The 17,097-nt window shown below is 39.8% G+C and overlaps 1 protein-coding gene across 6 annotated transcripts in view; it reads left to right on the forward strand.

Moving 5' to 3' along the window:
- FAM120A (family with sequence similarity 120A) overlaps positions 1 to 17,097 on the forward strand; it is a 124,481-nt gene that overhangs the window by 33,271 nt on the left and 74,113 nt on the right. For all 6 annotated transcript variants that reach the window (XM_053578419.1, XM_053578403.1, XM_053578411.1 and 3 more), the window contains exon 4: positions 16,208 to 16,336. In XM_053578419.1, coding sequence (XP_053434394.1) covers positions 16,208 to 16,336 — 129 coding nt within the window. The remainder of the gene's footprint in view (positions 1 to 16,207; positions 16,337 to 17,097) is intronic.

Genomic DNA, 17,097 nt, shown 5'->3' on the forward strand with positions numbered 1-17,097 from the left:
ACCCACTCCTAGGAGGTAACTACTTTTAACAGACTGATATTTGATCTTCAGAATTTTTTTAATATGTACATCCTGCTAATGTTTGCTGTTATAATTTTTATTATTATTATACATTTATATATATATATGTGTGTGTATATATTTTAAGAGACACAGTCTCACTTAGTCGCCCTTGATAGAGTGCTGTGGCGTTACAGCTCACAGCAACCTCCAGCTCTTGGGCTTAGGCGATTCTCTTGCCTCAGCCTCCCGAGTAACTGAGACTATAGACACCCACCACAGCACCTGGCTATTTTTTTTTTTTTTCTCCAGTTTTTGGCTGGGGCTGAGTTTGAGCCCGCCACCTCTGGCATATGGGGCCAGCGTCCTACTCCATTGAGCCACAGGCGCCACCCACACCCAGCTATTTTTTGTTGTAGTTTAGCTAGGGCCAGGTTTGAACCTCCCACTGTTGGTATATGGGGCCGGTGCCCTACTCACTGAGCTACAGGCATGGCCCTAGTTATATGTTCTTAATGGTTATTATAAACCTTAGGTATACAAACTCATTATACTAGGGTTTAAGCTTCTGGGTCTTAGAAACCTGCATTAGCAAAAAGTTTATTCTTTGCTCATTTTTAATTTATATGTGGAGTTGGTAAGTGAAATAGTTTTAAATACAAGACTGAAGTCAAGAGATTTTGTGCTTGTTCATATGTGTATCTTCCAATTAGAGCTTCCTTCTCTGTTCTCTGTTCTAAAATAAAAGTGGAAAGCTTGTAGTTCTTAGGAATCTGCTTGAAACTGTTGGAACTCATGAATAGCTTTTCTGTCTCTTTTAAAATTAAAAGTTTTAAAAGTTTTTTTAGAAACAAAGTCTTGCTCTGTTGCCCAGTCTGGAGTGCAGTAGCTATTCATAGTGGCTGATAATGGTGCACTATAACTGTGGACTCCTGAGCTCAAGTGATCCTCTTGCCCCAGCCTCCTGAGTAGCTGAAACTACAAATGTATATCACCATGCCTGCTTTCTTGTTTTTTCAGATTAGGGTTAGGTCTCAATTTATATTACTGGGAAGAGGGATACAGTCATGGGAGGAGGTTTGTGTTTCTTACTTGTTACAGGATTGCTTTCAGTTTGGCTCCTTCCATGGAGTGAGATGGACTGCCAAACAGGATTCTCCCTGAGTGACCTGGAATGGACAGTCCTGCCAGCAGGAGCAGGAACAGAGGCCAGTGAGGGAAAGACACATAGTCTGAATGGGATCTGAAAGATACAGAGTTTGTAGAGGTAGCACTTCTGATGCCTTTGGGAGAGAGACCAGGAGTAAAGCAAACACAGAGAAGCTCTGTGGTAGTATTTTTTTCTTTCTGGGGTTAGACTTCACAAGTTCTAGTTTATTTTATATAAGTAGCATATCAGTCTTAAAAAGTTAAGTGTATAAACATTTTCTAACTTACTTCCTACCCTGTGAATCCATAACCTTAGCTCTGTTCCTAACCAGACCTTCTCCGTCACTTCCTGCTCCAAACACTCACCTTACTTTGAATGTCATGACAGTGCTTTAGTGAAATAAGACTCTTATCCCTGCTCCCTAATCCTAGTCCTGTGTCACCCCACTCTGCTCCAGGCAGATGACACAGACACTGTTGTCACATTCTAACTGCATAACAAAGACTACAGAGCAGCTTTCCACCTGGAGAACGTCACCCTTATTAAGACATTTTGCCCGGGACCCTCACCCAGCCAAATCTGATACCAGCTTCAGCTTTAGTACTTGTAGGCATGTTGCTTTTAAAACTAGTTCCTGGTCAGACACTGAAGGCTTGCCAGGACCAGTCTTGGCTGTACCCACAATCTTGTTCTGCCTCTTACTCACTGGCCTTGTCCCAGGGTCATTTTCACTCCCTGACCCTTTTTGCCATGTCTTTGAGACTCTGGCTCTTTCTCCCCTCTTGCCTCTGTCTTCTGGTACAAGCTATCTTCATCCTTACTGAGACTCATCTCTAGGCCATGTTTCTGTGACCTGCAGTGGCATCCCTCACTCTCCCTTGTGTGACCAGTCACATGGTGGATTTGTTCAGACTCTTGGTGCCACTTCTAGGTGAGCCTTTCCTTTACCCTGCTTTTAGGAAAATAGTTTATTGAAATATGTGAGGGCTGTCTGGAAAGTAATCCAGCCATGTATGTCTCTTCTTTCATAATACATGGCTGGGTACTCTATAGACAGCTCTCATATAACTCATATACCATAAAATCTACCACTTTAAAGTATACGTTTCACTGGTTTTTAGAATTTACAGAACTATGAAACTATCATTAGTATCAAATTTTAGATATTTTTGTCTTCCCACAAAAAACCATGTGTGCATTAGCAGTCACTCCCCCCTTTTATCTTTCCTCAACCCCTTAGAAACCACTAGTATAATTTCTATCTCTATGGATTTGCCTGTTCTGGACATTTCTTGTAAATAGAATCACATAATATATTTTCTTGTCTGACTTCTTTTCCCTGAGCATGCTTTCAAGATCCTTCTATGTTGTAGCACATATCATTAATTCTTTCTTTTTTAGCTGGGTGCGGTGGCTCACACCTGTAATCCCAGCACCTGGGAGGCAGAGAGAGGCGGGTGAATTACCCGACCTCATGGGCCAGAGCGAGACCTCGTCTCTAAAAATAGCTGGGTGTTGTGATGGGCGCCTGTAGTCCTAGCTATTCAGAAGGCTGAGGCAAGAGGATCACTTGAGCCCAAGAATTTGAGGTTGCTGTGAGCTTCTGAGGGTGAGAAAGTGAGACTCTGTCTCAAAAAAAAAAAAAAAATTATTTTTTATGATCAAATAATACCCCTTTTCTTTATCCATCCACTAGTTGGTGAACATTTGAATTATTTCCACGTTTTGGCAATTATAAGTAATGCTGCTGTGAGCATTTGTGTACAATTTTTTTGTGGGTATATATTTTCATTTCTCTTGGGTATATACTTAAAAGAGTGAAATTGCTGGGTCATATTGTAACTCTTTGCTTAACTTCTTGAGGAGCCATCAACTTTTCCGTAGTAGTGCAGTTTTCATTCTCCCCAGCAGTGTGGGAAAGTTCTGATTTCTCCATATCCTTGTTAACAATTGTTATTATTTTAGCCATTCTGCTGTGTGTAATGAGGTTTCTCATTTTGGTTTTTATTTGCATTTCTTGATGACTAATGATGTTGAGTATCTTTTCTTGTGCTTATTGGTCTTTTCGATACCTTGTTGGCGTAAATGTCTATTCAAACCCTTTGCCCATTTAAAAAATGTCGTCATTTGTCTTTTCATCATTGAGTTGTAATACAGGGTGTCCCAAAGGTCACCATACACACATACATAGGGAAAATAGGAAATTATACCTAAATGTATCTTTATTTACAAGTATTCATTACAGAATTTTATGAAATATTAACAAAACAGTTCTCTGCATGTTGGTATACATATAAAAATAATATAAAAAATTAATTTTTCCTATGTATGACAACATTTGGGACACTTGTGTGTGTGTATATATATATTTCCAGATGCAATTCTCTTAGTAGATAGGTAATTTACACATTTTTCTCTCATTCTGTGGATTGTCTTTTTCTCGATGGTGTCAATTGATAGCTCTGTGAGATTCAAGTCATTTCAATATACCACTTTGTGCTACTCTTAGCTGTTCTACACAGTCACTTTTTGTCATCTTGTCCCCATTTCTACCTTTACAGTCATTAGACTTCGCTATGTTTTAGGTCACCCACTGGACAATTGAGTTGCATTGTCTTTAGTCTTTCTTAATTCCGGTTGTCTTTCATCTATGCTTCTGCAGCCTCTGTCCCAGATTCATATGCTAGGTCTCATCTTTTAGAATGGTTTCATTTCATGTTCTAAACTTGAATATCCCTCCTTTCTCCTCTTGTTACTGCAGCCTTTGACCCCCATTATTATCAAGAGCAAAGGGCCTCCCAAGGGCCTGGGTGTCTGCCCTTGGCAATGCTAAATTTGGGGGAAGATGTTGAAGCTATCTTGGCATGCAGAATCCAAAGAAAGGTCACTTTGAAATAGTTTGGCAGTTTCTTATAAAGTTAAACATATTCTTTACTATATAACTCAATCTCTTTTCTAGGGATTTACCTATGAGATAGAAGACCATGTTCACACAGACTGGTATCTGGATGTTCTTAGCAGCTTTAATCATTGTATCTTCAACCTGGAAACAACCTATATGTCTTTCAAGTGGTGGATGGATAAAATAGCAGTGAAAGAAACATATTTCTGGTCTTGCTATATGTATGTATCTAAAAGCCTTTCCATCCGCCCCTGTATGGATAAGTGAACAGTTAAACTCAAAGGAAATGAATCTGATAACATTTGTATGAAACTATAGTGAAGGCAGGACTATAATAATGGAAAGCAGACCCATGGTCACCTGGGAGGACTGGGTCTAGAAGGAGGGCAGTGGGGCCCTCTGGGGTCAGGGAATGTATGTTTTTTGATAATTATTGTGATTATACTAATATATGCATTTGTCAGAACTCATTGAATTGTGTGCTTAAAATTTGATGGATTTTACTACGTGTAAAATATCTGAGTAAAACAGATTTGAAGAATGCTGGCCTGTGACTGCAGATAGGTCCTTCCTATTAGCAGTATCATTTTATGCTCCTTTATTCTGTGAGGTGTATCTCTTGGATTACCTGCAATACTTAACTCCTCACTTTTTTCCTGGCCTCCATTCATTTTATACTTTTTTCTTCTACCAGATTCTTTATGCCAGAATATTGATACGTTTGTGCATGGTCTTCCTCAACATCTTTTTCTCTAAGTATGCATTTATTTTCTCATTTTTACTTCCTTTTTCCTAGCCTGACACAGAGTATTCCTATCATTCCTGAATCTTTGTCACTGAACGCCTCTGGCTCCTTTAATTTCTTTCTTCCTTTTGGCTCTTAGCCCTCAGTTTGTAAATATGTTCAGGTCTCATCCATGCTCTTCTGACTACCATCTTCTCTCTTCCCCTTCTCACAACATATCTTCCAAGGGTAGTCCCGTGTCCCAACAGCTTGATCTCCCATGCAAGGATTGCTTTTTATTTATTTATTTATTTATTTTTTTGAGACAGAGTCTCACTATGTCGCCCTCAGTAGAGTGCAGTGGCATCACAGCTCACAACAACCTCAAACTCCTGGGTTTAAGCCATTCTCTTGCCTCAGCCTCTCAAGAAGCTGGGACTACAGGCGCCCACCACAGCGCCCAACTATTTTCTTGTTGTTGTTGTTCTTTAGCTGGCCTCGGGTTTGAACCTGCCAGCCTTGATGCATGTGGCTGGCACCGTAACCACTGTGCTACAGATGCCAAGCCTAAGTATTGCTTTTGTTAAGACCACTGGTGCCTCCATTACTTGTGCTCATGAGTGGTTTTTGGCCTCACTTCTCTCCAGTGGAGACCTCCTGCCTGGCATCCCTTGAATCGGTGTCTACATTCTTTTTTTCTCCTCCTCTTTTGCTTCCTACAGGTTCCATCTGCACCTCACTGGGACTCTTATACTCTCCTAGAAGATCTGTGCTGAAGTCTCAGCTACCATCAAATGTATTTTTCCAGACAAGATCCTTTCTCAGACTTTCCACCTGGTTATTGCCACTTGAATGTTTACCTGCCCATCAAATTTGACATTTCTAATTTTTTTTTTTTTTTTGAGATAGAGTCTCACTCTGTTGCCCCAGGCTAGAGTGCTGTTGTGTCATAGCTCATAGCAACCTCAAATTCCTGGGATAAAGTGATCATCTTGCCTCAGCCTCCCAAGTAGCTGGGACAACAAGTGTAGACCACCAGGCCTGGCTAGTTTTTTCTATTTTTAGTAGAGATGAGGTCTCATTCTTGCTCAGACTAGTCTCTAACTCCTGGACACACTTGGCCTCCCAGAGGGCTAGGATTATAGGCGTGAGCCACCCTGCTGGGCCTGACTTTTCTAATTTGAATATTTCATCATCATCTCTAGGTTGGTTTATCCTCCCATCTTATATTTCCCAGCTAGTGATATCATTGTCCCCGCCATTCATCCAGTATAGAAATTGGGAGTCATCTTCAATTCTTCCTCACTCCTGTGTCTGCTCTGATATTACGTGAGTTACTGCTCCCTCTCCTTACTTCTACTTTGGTCACTGCTCCCTTGCATTTATGTTGGAACCATGTACCTACCCTCTTTGCCAGTTTTTTCTCCTAATCATCTTGAGCTAACAAAATGATCTGTCTAAACTTAGGCCTGATCTCATAATTCCCCTGTTTAGAATCCTTAGTGGCACCTTTCATCTACCACAGTGGTTTGGACTCCATCAATCTGTTTAAAAAAAGAAAAAAAAAAAACAAAAAACTTGAGAAGATAGGTATTGTGCTGCCAACTCTTAATTTTTCTAAATAAAAGTATTGGAAGTAAAAGGAATTCATTATGTACCATCTTTTCATTAAAAGCACACTTCAACACTGAAAAAGGGTGCAATTTAGAGTGAAAGATAAAAAAACCAGTGTAGAGAGCCCACTCAGCTACTCACCTAGTTGGCTCAGGCAAGTACTTAGTGAGCTCCTCTGTAAAGTGGAGATTATTAATGGTTACTACTCTTAGAATTGTTGTAAGGATTAAATGAAGTAATACAGTATATACTTTAAGCAGTACCTGGGCACATAGCACTCACAATTATTAAAATAAATGCCAGCTCTTTCCTTCAAGAGGAGAAAGTATGGTATAGTTTCTTCCTTGGAATGATGGCACTTTTTTATTAAAAAAATCCCTGTCATCATAGAATGGAGCCCAGAGCTCAGGCTCTGATGAGGCATCTTAGCCCCCTCTCCCTTCCCAAATGCCTTTTCATCCTGTAAAATGGGATGAAGAATTTTTCTTTGTTCAGCTTAAATCCTTTAAATACTTTAGTATATCTGTGTAGTAGATTCCATCTGTGGAGCCAGGATCACATTTAGCCAATTATTTATCATTAGTTGCATTTTTTTTTTTTTAGAAACAGAGGCTCACTTTATCGCCCTCGGTAGAGTGCTGCGGCGTCACAGCTCACAGCAACCTCTAGCTCTTGGGCTTAGGCGATTCTCTTGCTTCAGTCTCCCGAGTAGCCTGCACCACAGGTGCCCACCACAGCACCTGGCTATTTTTTTGTTGCAGTTTGGCCAGGGCCAGGTTTGAACCCGCCACCCTCGGTATATGGGGCTGGCACCCTACTCACTGAGCCACAGGCACTGCCCTATCATTAGTTGGATTTTAACAGCCTTTTCGTAGCTTTATTTAGGCAAATACATATGCATTTGTATTTGTATGTGTATTGTGTATATCACAATATATATGTGATAGCTTTTCAAAAAATTTGAAGGCAGTAACCATTCATCATGCCTAATAATTATAGTGTTTAATTGTTTTCCTTTCTGTTGACTGTTTTGGTAGAAAAACCTTGGATTTGCAGTGTACATTTCACGATTAAGTAGCTTGGAGGGATTGTTAAGACATAGATTGGAGCCAAGAACTGTAGTGGTGACAGGTTCTTGGTGACCATGCTTTAAGTTCTATCCACTGCTGCAACAGATGACCACAGAAGCATTTCTCCCTTGAGCACCCCAGACCCATGGTCCACTGTGTGGGCTCTCATGGGGATGAGGCTAACATTTTAATTTTATCACCAACAAGAATGTTGGCTTCTTGAAGTCAGGGAACTTGGAGAGTTGTTCTGTATTCCTGTTTTCTAGTACATGACCCACCCATGACTGAATTTTTTTTTTTTTTTTCCTTTTGAGACAGGGTCTTCCTCTGTTGCCTCGGCTGGAGTACAGTGACACAGTGATAGCTTACTGCATTCTTGAACTCCTGAGTTCAATTGATCCTTCTGCCTCAGTCTCCCGAATAGTTGGGACTACAGGCCCGGGCCATCATGCTAATGATGGCCCAGCTAATTCTCTAGTTTTTTGTAGAGATGGGATCTTGCTATTTTGCTCAGGTTGGTCTTGAACTGTTGACCTCAAGCAGTCTACCTGCCTTGACTTCTCAAAGTCCTAGGATTACAGGCATGACTCATGGTGCCTGGCCTCATAATTATGAATATTGATTGAATTCAGCTTCCACTTCTAATCCTTGAAATTGCCAGAACACGTAGTGTTTATAATCTTTACATTTTGCTATTTCCCAATGGTAATGAAGCGAATCTGTTCTTCTGCTTCAGCAGTGGTATTATGGGTTTACATTTACTTGCATTTAAATGAGCAGCCAAGAGACACTTTGTGAGCAGTGGCACCAACAGTCTCAATGTATTTAATCATAGTTTTGTATGATATATTTAATTAGCTTTAAATCCCACAGAGATATAGTGATAGAGAGGATTTTGGAAATCAAGTCAGATATACACAGATGATCAGCATGTGGAAGTCAGAGACTGTGGTTTGGAGTTCTGTACTATTTTATTGTTTTCTTGGTAATTGATTTTAAATGGGTACATGTGAGAGTTGTCCAGAAAGTATCAAATAGATTCTCTATTTTTCTTTCTTTCTTTCTATTTTTCTGAGATAAAGTCTCACTCTGTTGCCCTGGGTAGTGTACCATAGCATCATAGCTTCCAGCAACCTCAAATTCTTGGGCTCAAGTGATCCTGTTGCCACAGCCTCTCAAGTAGCTGGGACTATAAGTGCCTAATACAGTACCTGCTAGTTTTTCTATTTTTAGTAGAGACAAAGTCTCACTCAGGCTGGTCTCAAACTCCTGAGCTCAAGGGATCCCCCTGCCTTGGACTACCAGAGTGCTAGGATTACAGGCATGAGCCACATGCCTGTCCTCTATTTTTTCTATTACATGTCTGGATACTTTCCAGATAGCTCTTGTATTCCCTTTGTAAGTAACATTGTATTTGAGTAGTCTTTAGATGATAAGAAAAAATGAAACAACCATAGTACTTGCAGAAATGTGTGTGATATTTATTATTCATGTGAAGTTTGGAAACAGCTTAGGGAACGTTAGTAAGAGACTTTTTGGTCTTTTACTTTCATTTACTTAAGATTTATTTTATCAGTTGCATCCACTATTCTTTTTTTTTTTTGTGGTTTTTGGCTGGGGCTGGGTTTGAACCCGCCACCTCTGGCATATGGGACCGGCGCCCTACTCCTTGAGCCACAGGCGCCGCCCAGTTAAGATTTATTTTAGCGCCTTAAAATCATGCAGACTAATCAAAGTAGCAGTACTGCAATTTCATATAATATACAAATACTTTAACTTTGCTTTTCAAAAGTATTTGTATTTCTAACGTTGTTACATTTTCTCAACATCTTTATAAATAAAACATTTTCAGTCACAAATTACATTATTTACCATAAATCAGTAGTTAAAATATAGTCCAGCTAAATGTATTCATCTTCCCCTACTCTACATCCAGTTTTAGACATCATTTAAAAATTGATGTTAGAAATATTTTTACTAAAGTCCCATCTCAAATGGGAACTTTAGATTACTTACACAGATTGCGGAAGAATTGGTTTATAATAAATTGTTATTATGAAGGTACTTTCCACATACCTCATTCCCAATGCCCAGCATACTCACATAGGGTCCGGTGAGCAACAGTGATAATTGCAGAGTCTCAAACAATTTGTGACCTTAGTTTCCTGGACATTGAAGGATTTCAAATTTCTGCCACTATAAAAGGAAAAGATTCAAATAGCTAAAAATCATATATTCTGTGTGAGGAGAAATGCATAAGATGAAGTTAAAGAATATGTAAAAGCTTTATTATTTATGCCTTTTACATGTGCACAGACATCTCCAGTGGAGTCTGTCTCTTAACATAGTTTCTTTGGATGAGGGAACCTAGCTCTTTGTGTTAAGAAACTAGTGTATATAAATGTGTTTATCCCAGTCTGGTGGCCAACATAATAATGCTGAAGTTTTTTTCCTTGAAAGTGCTGTGTTAGATGTACATGATGGTCCCTGTTCCCATAGTGAAGGTCACTGAAGGAAAAAAAATAGATTCCATTTCTTGTGAGTGCACAATAGCAAGATGATCTACATAGAAAAAAAGCTGATACTGATAGTTGTTTAAAGGAAAAAGGAACCAAAGCAAAGAAAATTTTTGAACAAGAATATCTATTCTTAAAAGAGGGAAAAGTGCTGTCCAACATAAAAATAAAACACCTATTAATTTGGAAAATGCTCATTTTCTTTTTCTTAAAAAAACAAAAAATGTTCTGACTCTATCCAGGTTAGTACAAAAGTCTCCATCTTTTCTAAGGGCTGAATAGTATTCCATGGTGTAAATATACCACAGCTTCTTAATCTATTTCTGGGTTGGTGTGCATTAGGTTGTTTCTGCATTTTTGGTGATTGTAAATTGAGCTACGATAAACAGTCTAATGCAAATGTTCTTATGATAAAATGATTTTTTCACAAGGATGGAGAAGCAAGAATCCAATGTATTCAATTCTAATATGAAGCCAGTAGGCGGTCTAATACATGGCCCACATAAGAGGAAAACTCAAATCAATTCACGGTGGGGGGTGGGGTGCTCCAACTTAATGGGAACAGTGTTAAGGTGTATGGCACACCTCTTGGAGGGGGACACAATTAGGGGCTTTACTTAACAAATGCCAACAATATAATTCATTGTAACTTCAATTAACCTGACATAATTAAAAAATGGTTTGAATGGAGGTATTGAGACACAATTGGGGCAGGGTCTATACAAAAACAGAATGTGATATGATGACTTAACTTCATGAAGGATGTGACTAGTTAAAACAAAATTTCACAGTTTTCATGTATGAAATGAAATGTTAATGCATGATGTATCAGAAATCCCATGTCAGTATTCCTCCCACATCTCAGTGGGATGCAGCTTCCCTCTCTATCATCAGTGGTAGGCAAGGCAGAAGGAGGCTCCCAGGGCAAGAAAAGTAGGGAAGGACACTTGCCATGTCACTTGTATGCAGAACAATTTTAGTTCCATCATGTGAAGGTTAAGACCCTGTAAAATTATCCTTTCTGGTGATACATTTTAGAAAGTTTTAGAGGTTTTTTTTTTTTTTTTTTTTTTTTGAGACCAGAGTCTCACTCTGTTGCCCTCAGTAGGGTGCAGTGGTGTAACAGCTCACAGCAACCTCCCATTCTTGTGCTTAAGTGATTCTCTTGCCTGAGCCTCCTGAGCAGCTAGGACTACAGGCTCCCACCACAAAACCCAGTTATTTTTGTTGCAGTTGCTACTGCTGTTTTAGCCAGCCGGGACTCAGTTTGAACCCGCCACCCCCCCGTATATGGGGCTGGCGCCCTACCCACTGAGCCACAGGCACTGCCCGAAAGTTTTAAAGTTTTAAATCAACATATTACATGAAAAAGAACCTTGGGTTTTAATTTAATCCTTGAGTATTGTGGCATGATGGAGCTTTATTTAACATTTGGGGTATAACATAGTGACTTCATTTGAATGAACTCATAGCTGTAGAGAAGTGTTTAATTTAAAACATAAAACCAAGAATGAGACTACAGAATTTTAAGCAATAAAATGCTAGAAAAGTAAATAAATAAATGCTCCTTTAGCAGGGGCTAAATTATTTATTATTTTGCTTTTAGGAAACAGGAAGTCCTAGATTGTTTTCTTTGGGTTTCAAATGTTATTATAGTGTAGTTGTTTCTTAGCTTCTTTAAGGTGCCCCTTAAGTGGCTGAAATAATTCACTGAAATCATTTGCTCTAAAGATTTAAAGGTCTTTTCTGCCTGGAGTAGCCAATGAGTGGTTATAGTGAAGGCTCCTTGTCAGAGTTCTCTTAAAGGATGTCTAGTTTCCACAGACCTTTCTTGTATTTCTTGCATTGTGAATGCCATCCTGTGCTATCATCTTTAGGTCTTGTCTACCTCTAACACTAGCCTGTCAGTGTTAGAATAAGAAATCATCAGTGAGAATACCTGATGCTTATTCCAAAATTTAGCTTGGGTGCACAGCTGACTAAAGATGGGGCTGAAGCCTCACATCTTGTGGCTGTGGCAGATGTGCTGCTGGTGTTCCTGGAGCTGGCGGTTCAGGAACCAGGCCTGGCAGTGTGGCCAGCTGGGCGCCTATGCCACCAACCCAACTTCAGGGCCATAGCTTCCTGGAGGATTAAAAAAAAAAAATGCAAATTGAAGGTTGTCAAAAAGTGACCAAAGGACAAGAGGTTGTCCTGGGTGACAAGAAAGGGATCATTACTCACAGATGTGATCAGAGATGATATGAGGCCTGTATAGCATTCTCATCTGGATGCAGGTTGTGTAGCATCTTGCATTCAGCAAGGCCTACCTTGTTTTACCTATCTGTCAATGATGTGTAGAAGATTGTAGTACAAATCTGTCAGTAGTAAATGGTTAGGAGATTGGGGGAAATATCATGCTAAAAGATTTTTTCACAGAAGAGGACATTTTTGCACGGAGGTAATTACCATCAATTTCTACTCAAACAGTATTCATTTATTATTTATAGATCCTGCTGAGAAGCATTGAGTCTTGGAGAGTTAAATCTTTTTGAGGTCTTTTCCAGCCCTGAAATTTTTTTTCTTATAAAGCAAGTATCTATTTGTGAAATTGCTGCTAAGTGCCTTGGAAAAGGCAATTATATATAAACATTTGCTTTCTAATTAAACAGAGTTTAGTTTCTATACTTAGAAATGATACAAAGTACATATGTTTCTAACTTTAGATGTCATGCAATTTATTTAACTTTTGTTTTTTTCCAATATTAAGTTTTTGGGGAAAAATTAAAAGAACTGATTAAAGAAAAAAGAGGAGGAAATGGGACTTTTATTGACAATATTTGGTAGCCTGTCTCCAAGCCAGCGATTCTCAACCTGTGGATCGTGACCCATAGAAACTGTATTAAAGGGTTGCGGTTTTATGAATAGACAACATCAGATTACTTAACACTCCCTGTGTAGTTACTGCTATGATGAGATGAACCACATTCTATTTTAGAAATCTTAGGGAAAGTTTAGCAGCAGAGCTGATGACACGTTTTGTGGGTAAGCAAGTCTTGTAGTGTTTTTATCCCAGTTGAAAGTATATTGATAAATGTCTTCATCTATATGTTATGTATGTATATGTCTATAAACATGTATAGATAGGATGTTTGTAAATATATTTAAATGTACCAAGGAATCTTGCTACTGAAGGGAATTCTAGGGTGAATCCTTTTGAAACTTGTTAAATGTTTTGACATGATACCATATACATATTAGAAGTTAATTTATGTGCTATTTTCTTCGATTTAAAATGTGGCACATGCAGTAAAATCCTCCCACATGGCCTGTGGTGTTGGCTCTTTCTGTCACCTCACTGATTTCTTGAGTGGGGTGGGGTTTGTTATTGGGACCAGGCCCTTAGGATGGTGCCTCAGAGACCTCCTGCATTCAGACAACAAATGCAGGCCAGGTCCTGACCCTAAGGATTATGGAAGACGTCAGAGAGCTCATCTAGAATTGGATTTAGAAGGCTAGATTAGGAACTAGCCTGGAGGGAAGCAAGCTGATTCCACAGAGGCTTGGAGCTGCCTGAGAAGCAGGTGGTGGAGAGTGGCCATGTAGTCAGCAAATTGTCAAGAGCCAATGTTTTCACTGTTAAATCAGAGGTAACATCTTTGGTGTTATTCAGTCGCTCAGAAGGATTTGGGGAACAGTTTAATTATAGCATCTGTTCATTGTGGACATTTTGGTCCTTGTCCATATCCATAGGAATAAAAGCAGCAAATTATGTCATTTTTACTTTGAAGCAGGATGGGAATTAAACAGGGTAGTCCAGTCACTTATGTCACGGGTTATAAATCCCTGCTATGGGCTGCCCGTCTGCTTGGAGAGGAAAGGCCATCCATGTACCCTTCCCTGTGAGCTTCTTACCCTGGGGGAAAGCCCATTTCAAATTTTGACCAGTAAATTCTATTCTTACCATGTTAACTGTCACTTCTTTTTGTTTGTTTTTGTATATAAACCCACCTAAAATGACCAAGCATATCAGATATTGTATGCAATATATAACATGGTTGTCATTGGCTTGTAGATCATCAAACCTTGAGTGATTTACTTGCCCCAAACTAACATACAAATAAAGAGATTGAGGTCCTGGCCACCGGTCCCTCCTTAGAGCTGGCCATTCCTTCCCTATATTCCCAATGTTTATTTTCTAGCCGGAGTCTGAGAATGACTTAAGTGTAGCACGGCTCAGGGTCTCTGTCTCCACTCCTCAGCTGCCCCACGGGCTCTCTTACTTGCCCACAGTGGGATTATTAAAGCATCCTCTTGAAGGTGGGGAGTGAGTGGCAGCTTCTATTCTTACCTGGGCTGACCTAGTGCACTTTCCCACATGTTCCTTCCCTCTGGAGTCTGTTTGGCAGTAGCTTCTACTTTCACAGAAAAGGAATGTAGTCTGGAAAGGTACTCATCAGCACACAATTTAGTAGTGTTCTACAGGCTGGAAGTGAAGAACTACCTATTCAAACAGGGAAAAAATTGTTTTTATGAAAAAACAATTGCTTTTTTTAGAAAGCAATTTAATATAAGTCTTGTGCATCTGGAATTTTTTTCATGATAATCACTTAACCGTGTAAATATCAATTTAGTAGTGTTCTAGAGGCTGTAAAAATGCAGTTTTGGCTTCATCAAATGCTAACAATGAAGTGGTTCCCTGGAAGTGAAGAACACCTATTCAAACAGGGAAAAAAATTGTTTTTATGAAAAAATAATTGCTTTTTTTAGAAAGCAATTTAATGTAAGTCTTGTGCATCCAGAAACTTTTGCATGATAATTGCTTAACAGTATAAATATACATTTTTTCTAGAGCTTGGGCTGAATTTTGGTAGTATCTCTCTTGCCCTCTCTTTCTTTTGCTTAAAACAACACATTTATTGTCTTAATGTCAGAGGTCAGAAGTCTAAAACTGGTCTCAGTGGTCCAACAGCTAAAATCATGGTGAGGAAAGGGCAAATCTCTCTGTAGGCCTGGGGGAGGGTGCTCCCTGGCCCTTTCCAACCTCTGGCAGCTCCCCAAAGCCTGCATCAGCAGAGCCAGTAGTGGCCATCAAGACCTTGTTCTAAAAAAAAAAAAAAAAAAAGACCTTGTTCTACACCATTCTGCATTAAAGTGCCCTGCTTCCTTTCTCCACATGTAGAGGACCCTGTGATTGCAGTGGACACATCTCTGAATAATTCTGGACAGAGTTTCTGTTTTAAGGTGGGCTTACTGGCCACTTTATTTCCATCTTGACACATAAGAAGCATATTCACAGGTTTTAAAGAGTAGGGCATGTTATTCTGGATAATACCACAAAGCCCTTAGTAGATGTTATCCTCTACTTACCCTTTTCTGGTTATCAGCTATTTTTGGGTAATGAGATAGTTCTCTTTTTTGAGACAGAGTCTCGGTAGAGTACCATGGCATCACAGCGCATAGCAACCTCAAACTCTTGGGCTTAAGCCATTCTCTTGCCTCAGCCTCCTGAGTAGCTGGGATTACAGGCTCCCACCACAACACCAGGCTATTCTTTTGTTACAGTTGTCATCGTTTAGCAGGCCCGGGCCAGCCTTGGTTTATGTGGCCAGCGCCCTAACCACTGAGCTACAGGTGCCAAGCTGGATAATGAGATATTTCCACACTTTATTTTTCAATCTTTGTCACTCTTGCATCAAACATGCCCTTCAACAGGCAATGATATTATTTTTCTTTAGAGCTAAAGTTGGCCTTTTATGGTGAACTTAAGTACTTGGTAACTGTATTTACACTTATAGTTTCAGGGTGCCCTGAGCTCAAACCTAAAGGTCAAGCCAGTCTAAGCCTTTCTGTTTGTTGGTGTTGAAAGAAAGGGAGTGAATGGTGGCTCAGGGGCTTCTTTGTGGGCTGCCATGTGCTTTGCTTGTTATAGTGTGCAGGTCCCTGGGCTTGGAATTAGTCATAAGCAGGTCTCAGACTTCTTGAGAAGTAGTGAAAGGCTGTCAGATGCTTTTTTAATCTAACATGGTTTAAGTAGCTGAGTTATCTTTGATCAAGCTGAAGGAAAACTCAGTTTTGGCACTTTAAAACATGAAAGACTTAGGGACATCTTAGGGCCAAGATCTCACACATAGGAGATCTGATAGGATTGTAGAAGGTAGCTCTGTGTTGTAATTTCTCAGTACTATGTTCAGATTAGCATGGTTCTGGGTGCTAACTGCCCACTGTTGACACATGCATTTATTTTCTCAGGTCCGGGCCCACCAGCTGGTCTTGCCACCTTGTGACGTAGTGATCAAAGCAGTTGCTGACTACGTCCGCAACATTCAGGACACCTCTGACTTGGATGCCATAGCTAAAGATGTTTTCCAGCATTCACAGGTAAAACAAATACAAATTGGCAGGATTAACAGGATAGGACTTTTCCTAGTGGTATGGCCGGGTTTGAAAGAAAGGGGCTTGAGAGGTGCAAGTTGACTGGACGGTCTGGGAGCTCTTGCTCAACCTGTCAGGCCACTGAGAAGAAGCCCTTAGCCAGGAGGCTAAGGTTTCTTGGCTATGCTGCCTGTCAGTTGTGTGATGTCAGCCACTTCACCTAGCTTTTCCAGCTCACTCCCAGCCTGAGCAGAAGGAAGAGGTTTAAAGTAGATAGTCACTGTGATCTCTGTTGCCCCTGACTTCTCTATCATAATTTATAATAGGGTCTATATTTCACAGTTTTCAGAAAATAAACCGTGTCAAATCAGTCAAGTAGTATTAAGAATTTCTGATTTGTCTCTTCCCTTCAAGTGATGGTTAGAGACTTTCTTTGTTTTTTCCCTTGAAGTAAGATATGCAAACAAATCAGCATTAGTAGAATAGGTGAAGGTTTGTGGAACTCTTTTTTTCTGTCTCAAACTAAAACTCCTAGGTAAGCATATCCCAATCTGTTTACTGCCATCTGTTCCACTTGGTGCAGGTGACTTGTAAAACCTTTCTGGGCAGGATCAGAGGTCCAGCAGAGTGGAAGTTAGAGAAGTTCTAGAGTTAGAACCCAGGTTCTGACTATCACTTCAGAATTCTGCTATTTTAGCTATATTGCTTTAAAAGAATTAATGTTTGGTTTGATCCTTCAATAATAATCTCCTGATTTTCCCTGCAGG

The sequence above is a fragment of the Nycticebus coucang genome, chromosome 2 (assembly GCF_027406575.1).
Source record: "Nycticebus coucang isolate mNycCou1 chromosome 2, mNycCou1.pri, whole genome shotgun sequence".
In the NCBI taxonomy this organism is placed as follows: domain Eukaryota; kingdom Metazoa; phylum Chordata; class Mammalia; order Primates; family Lorisidae; genus Nycticebus; species Nycticebus coucang.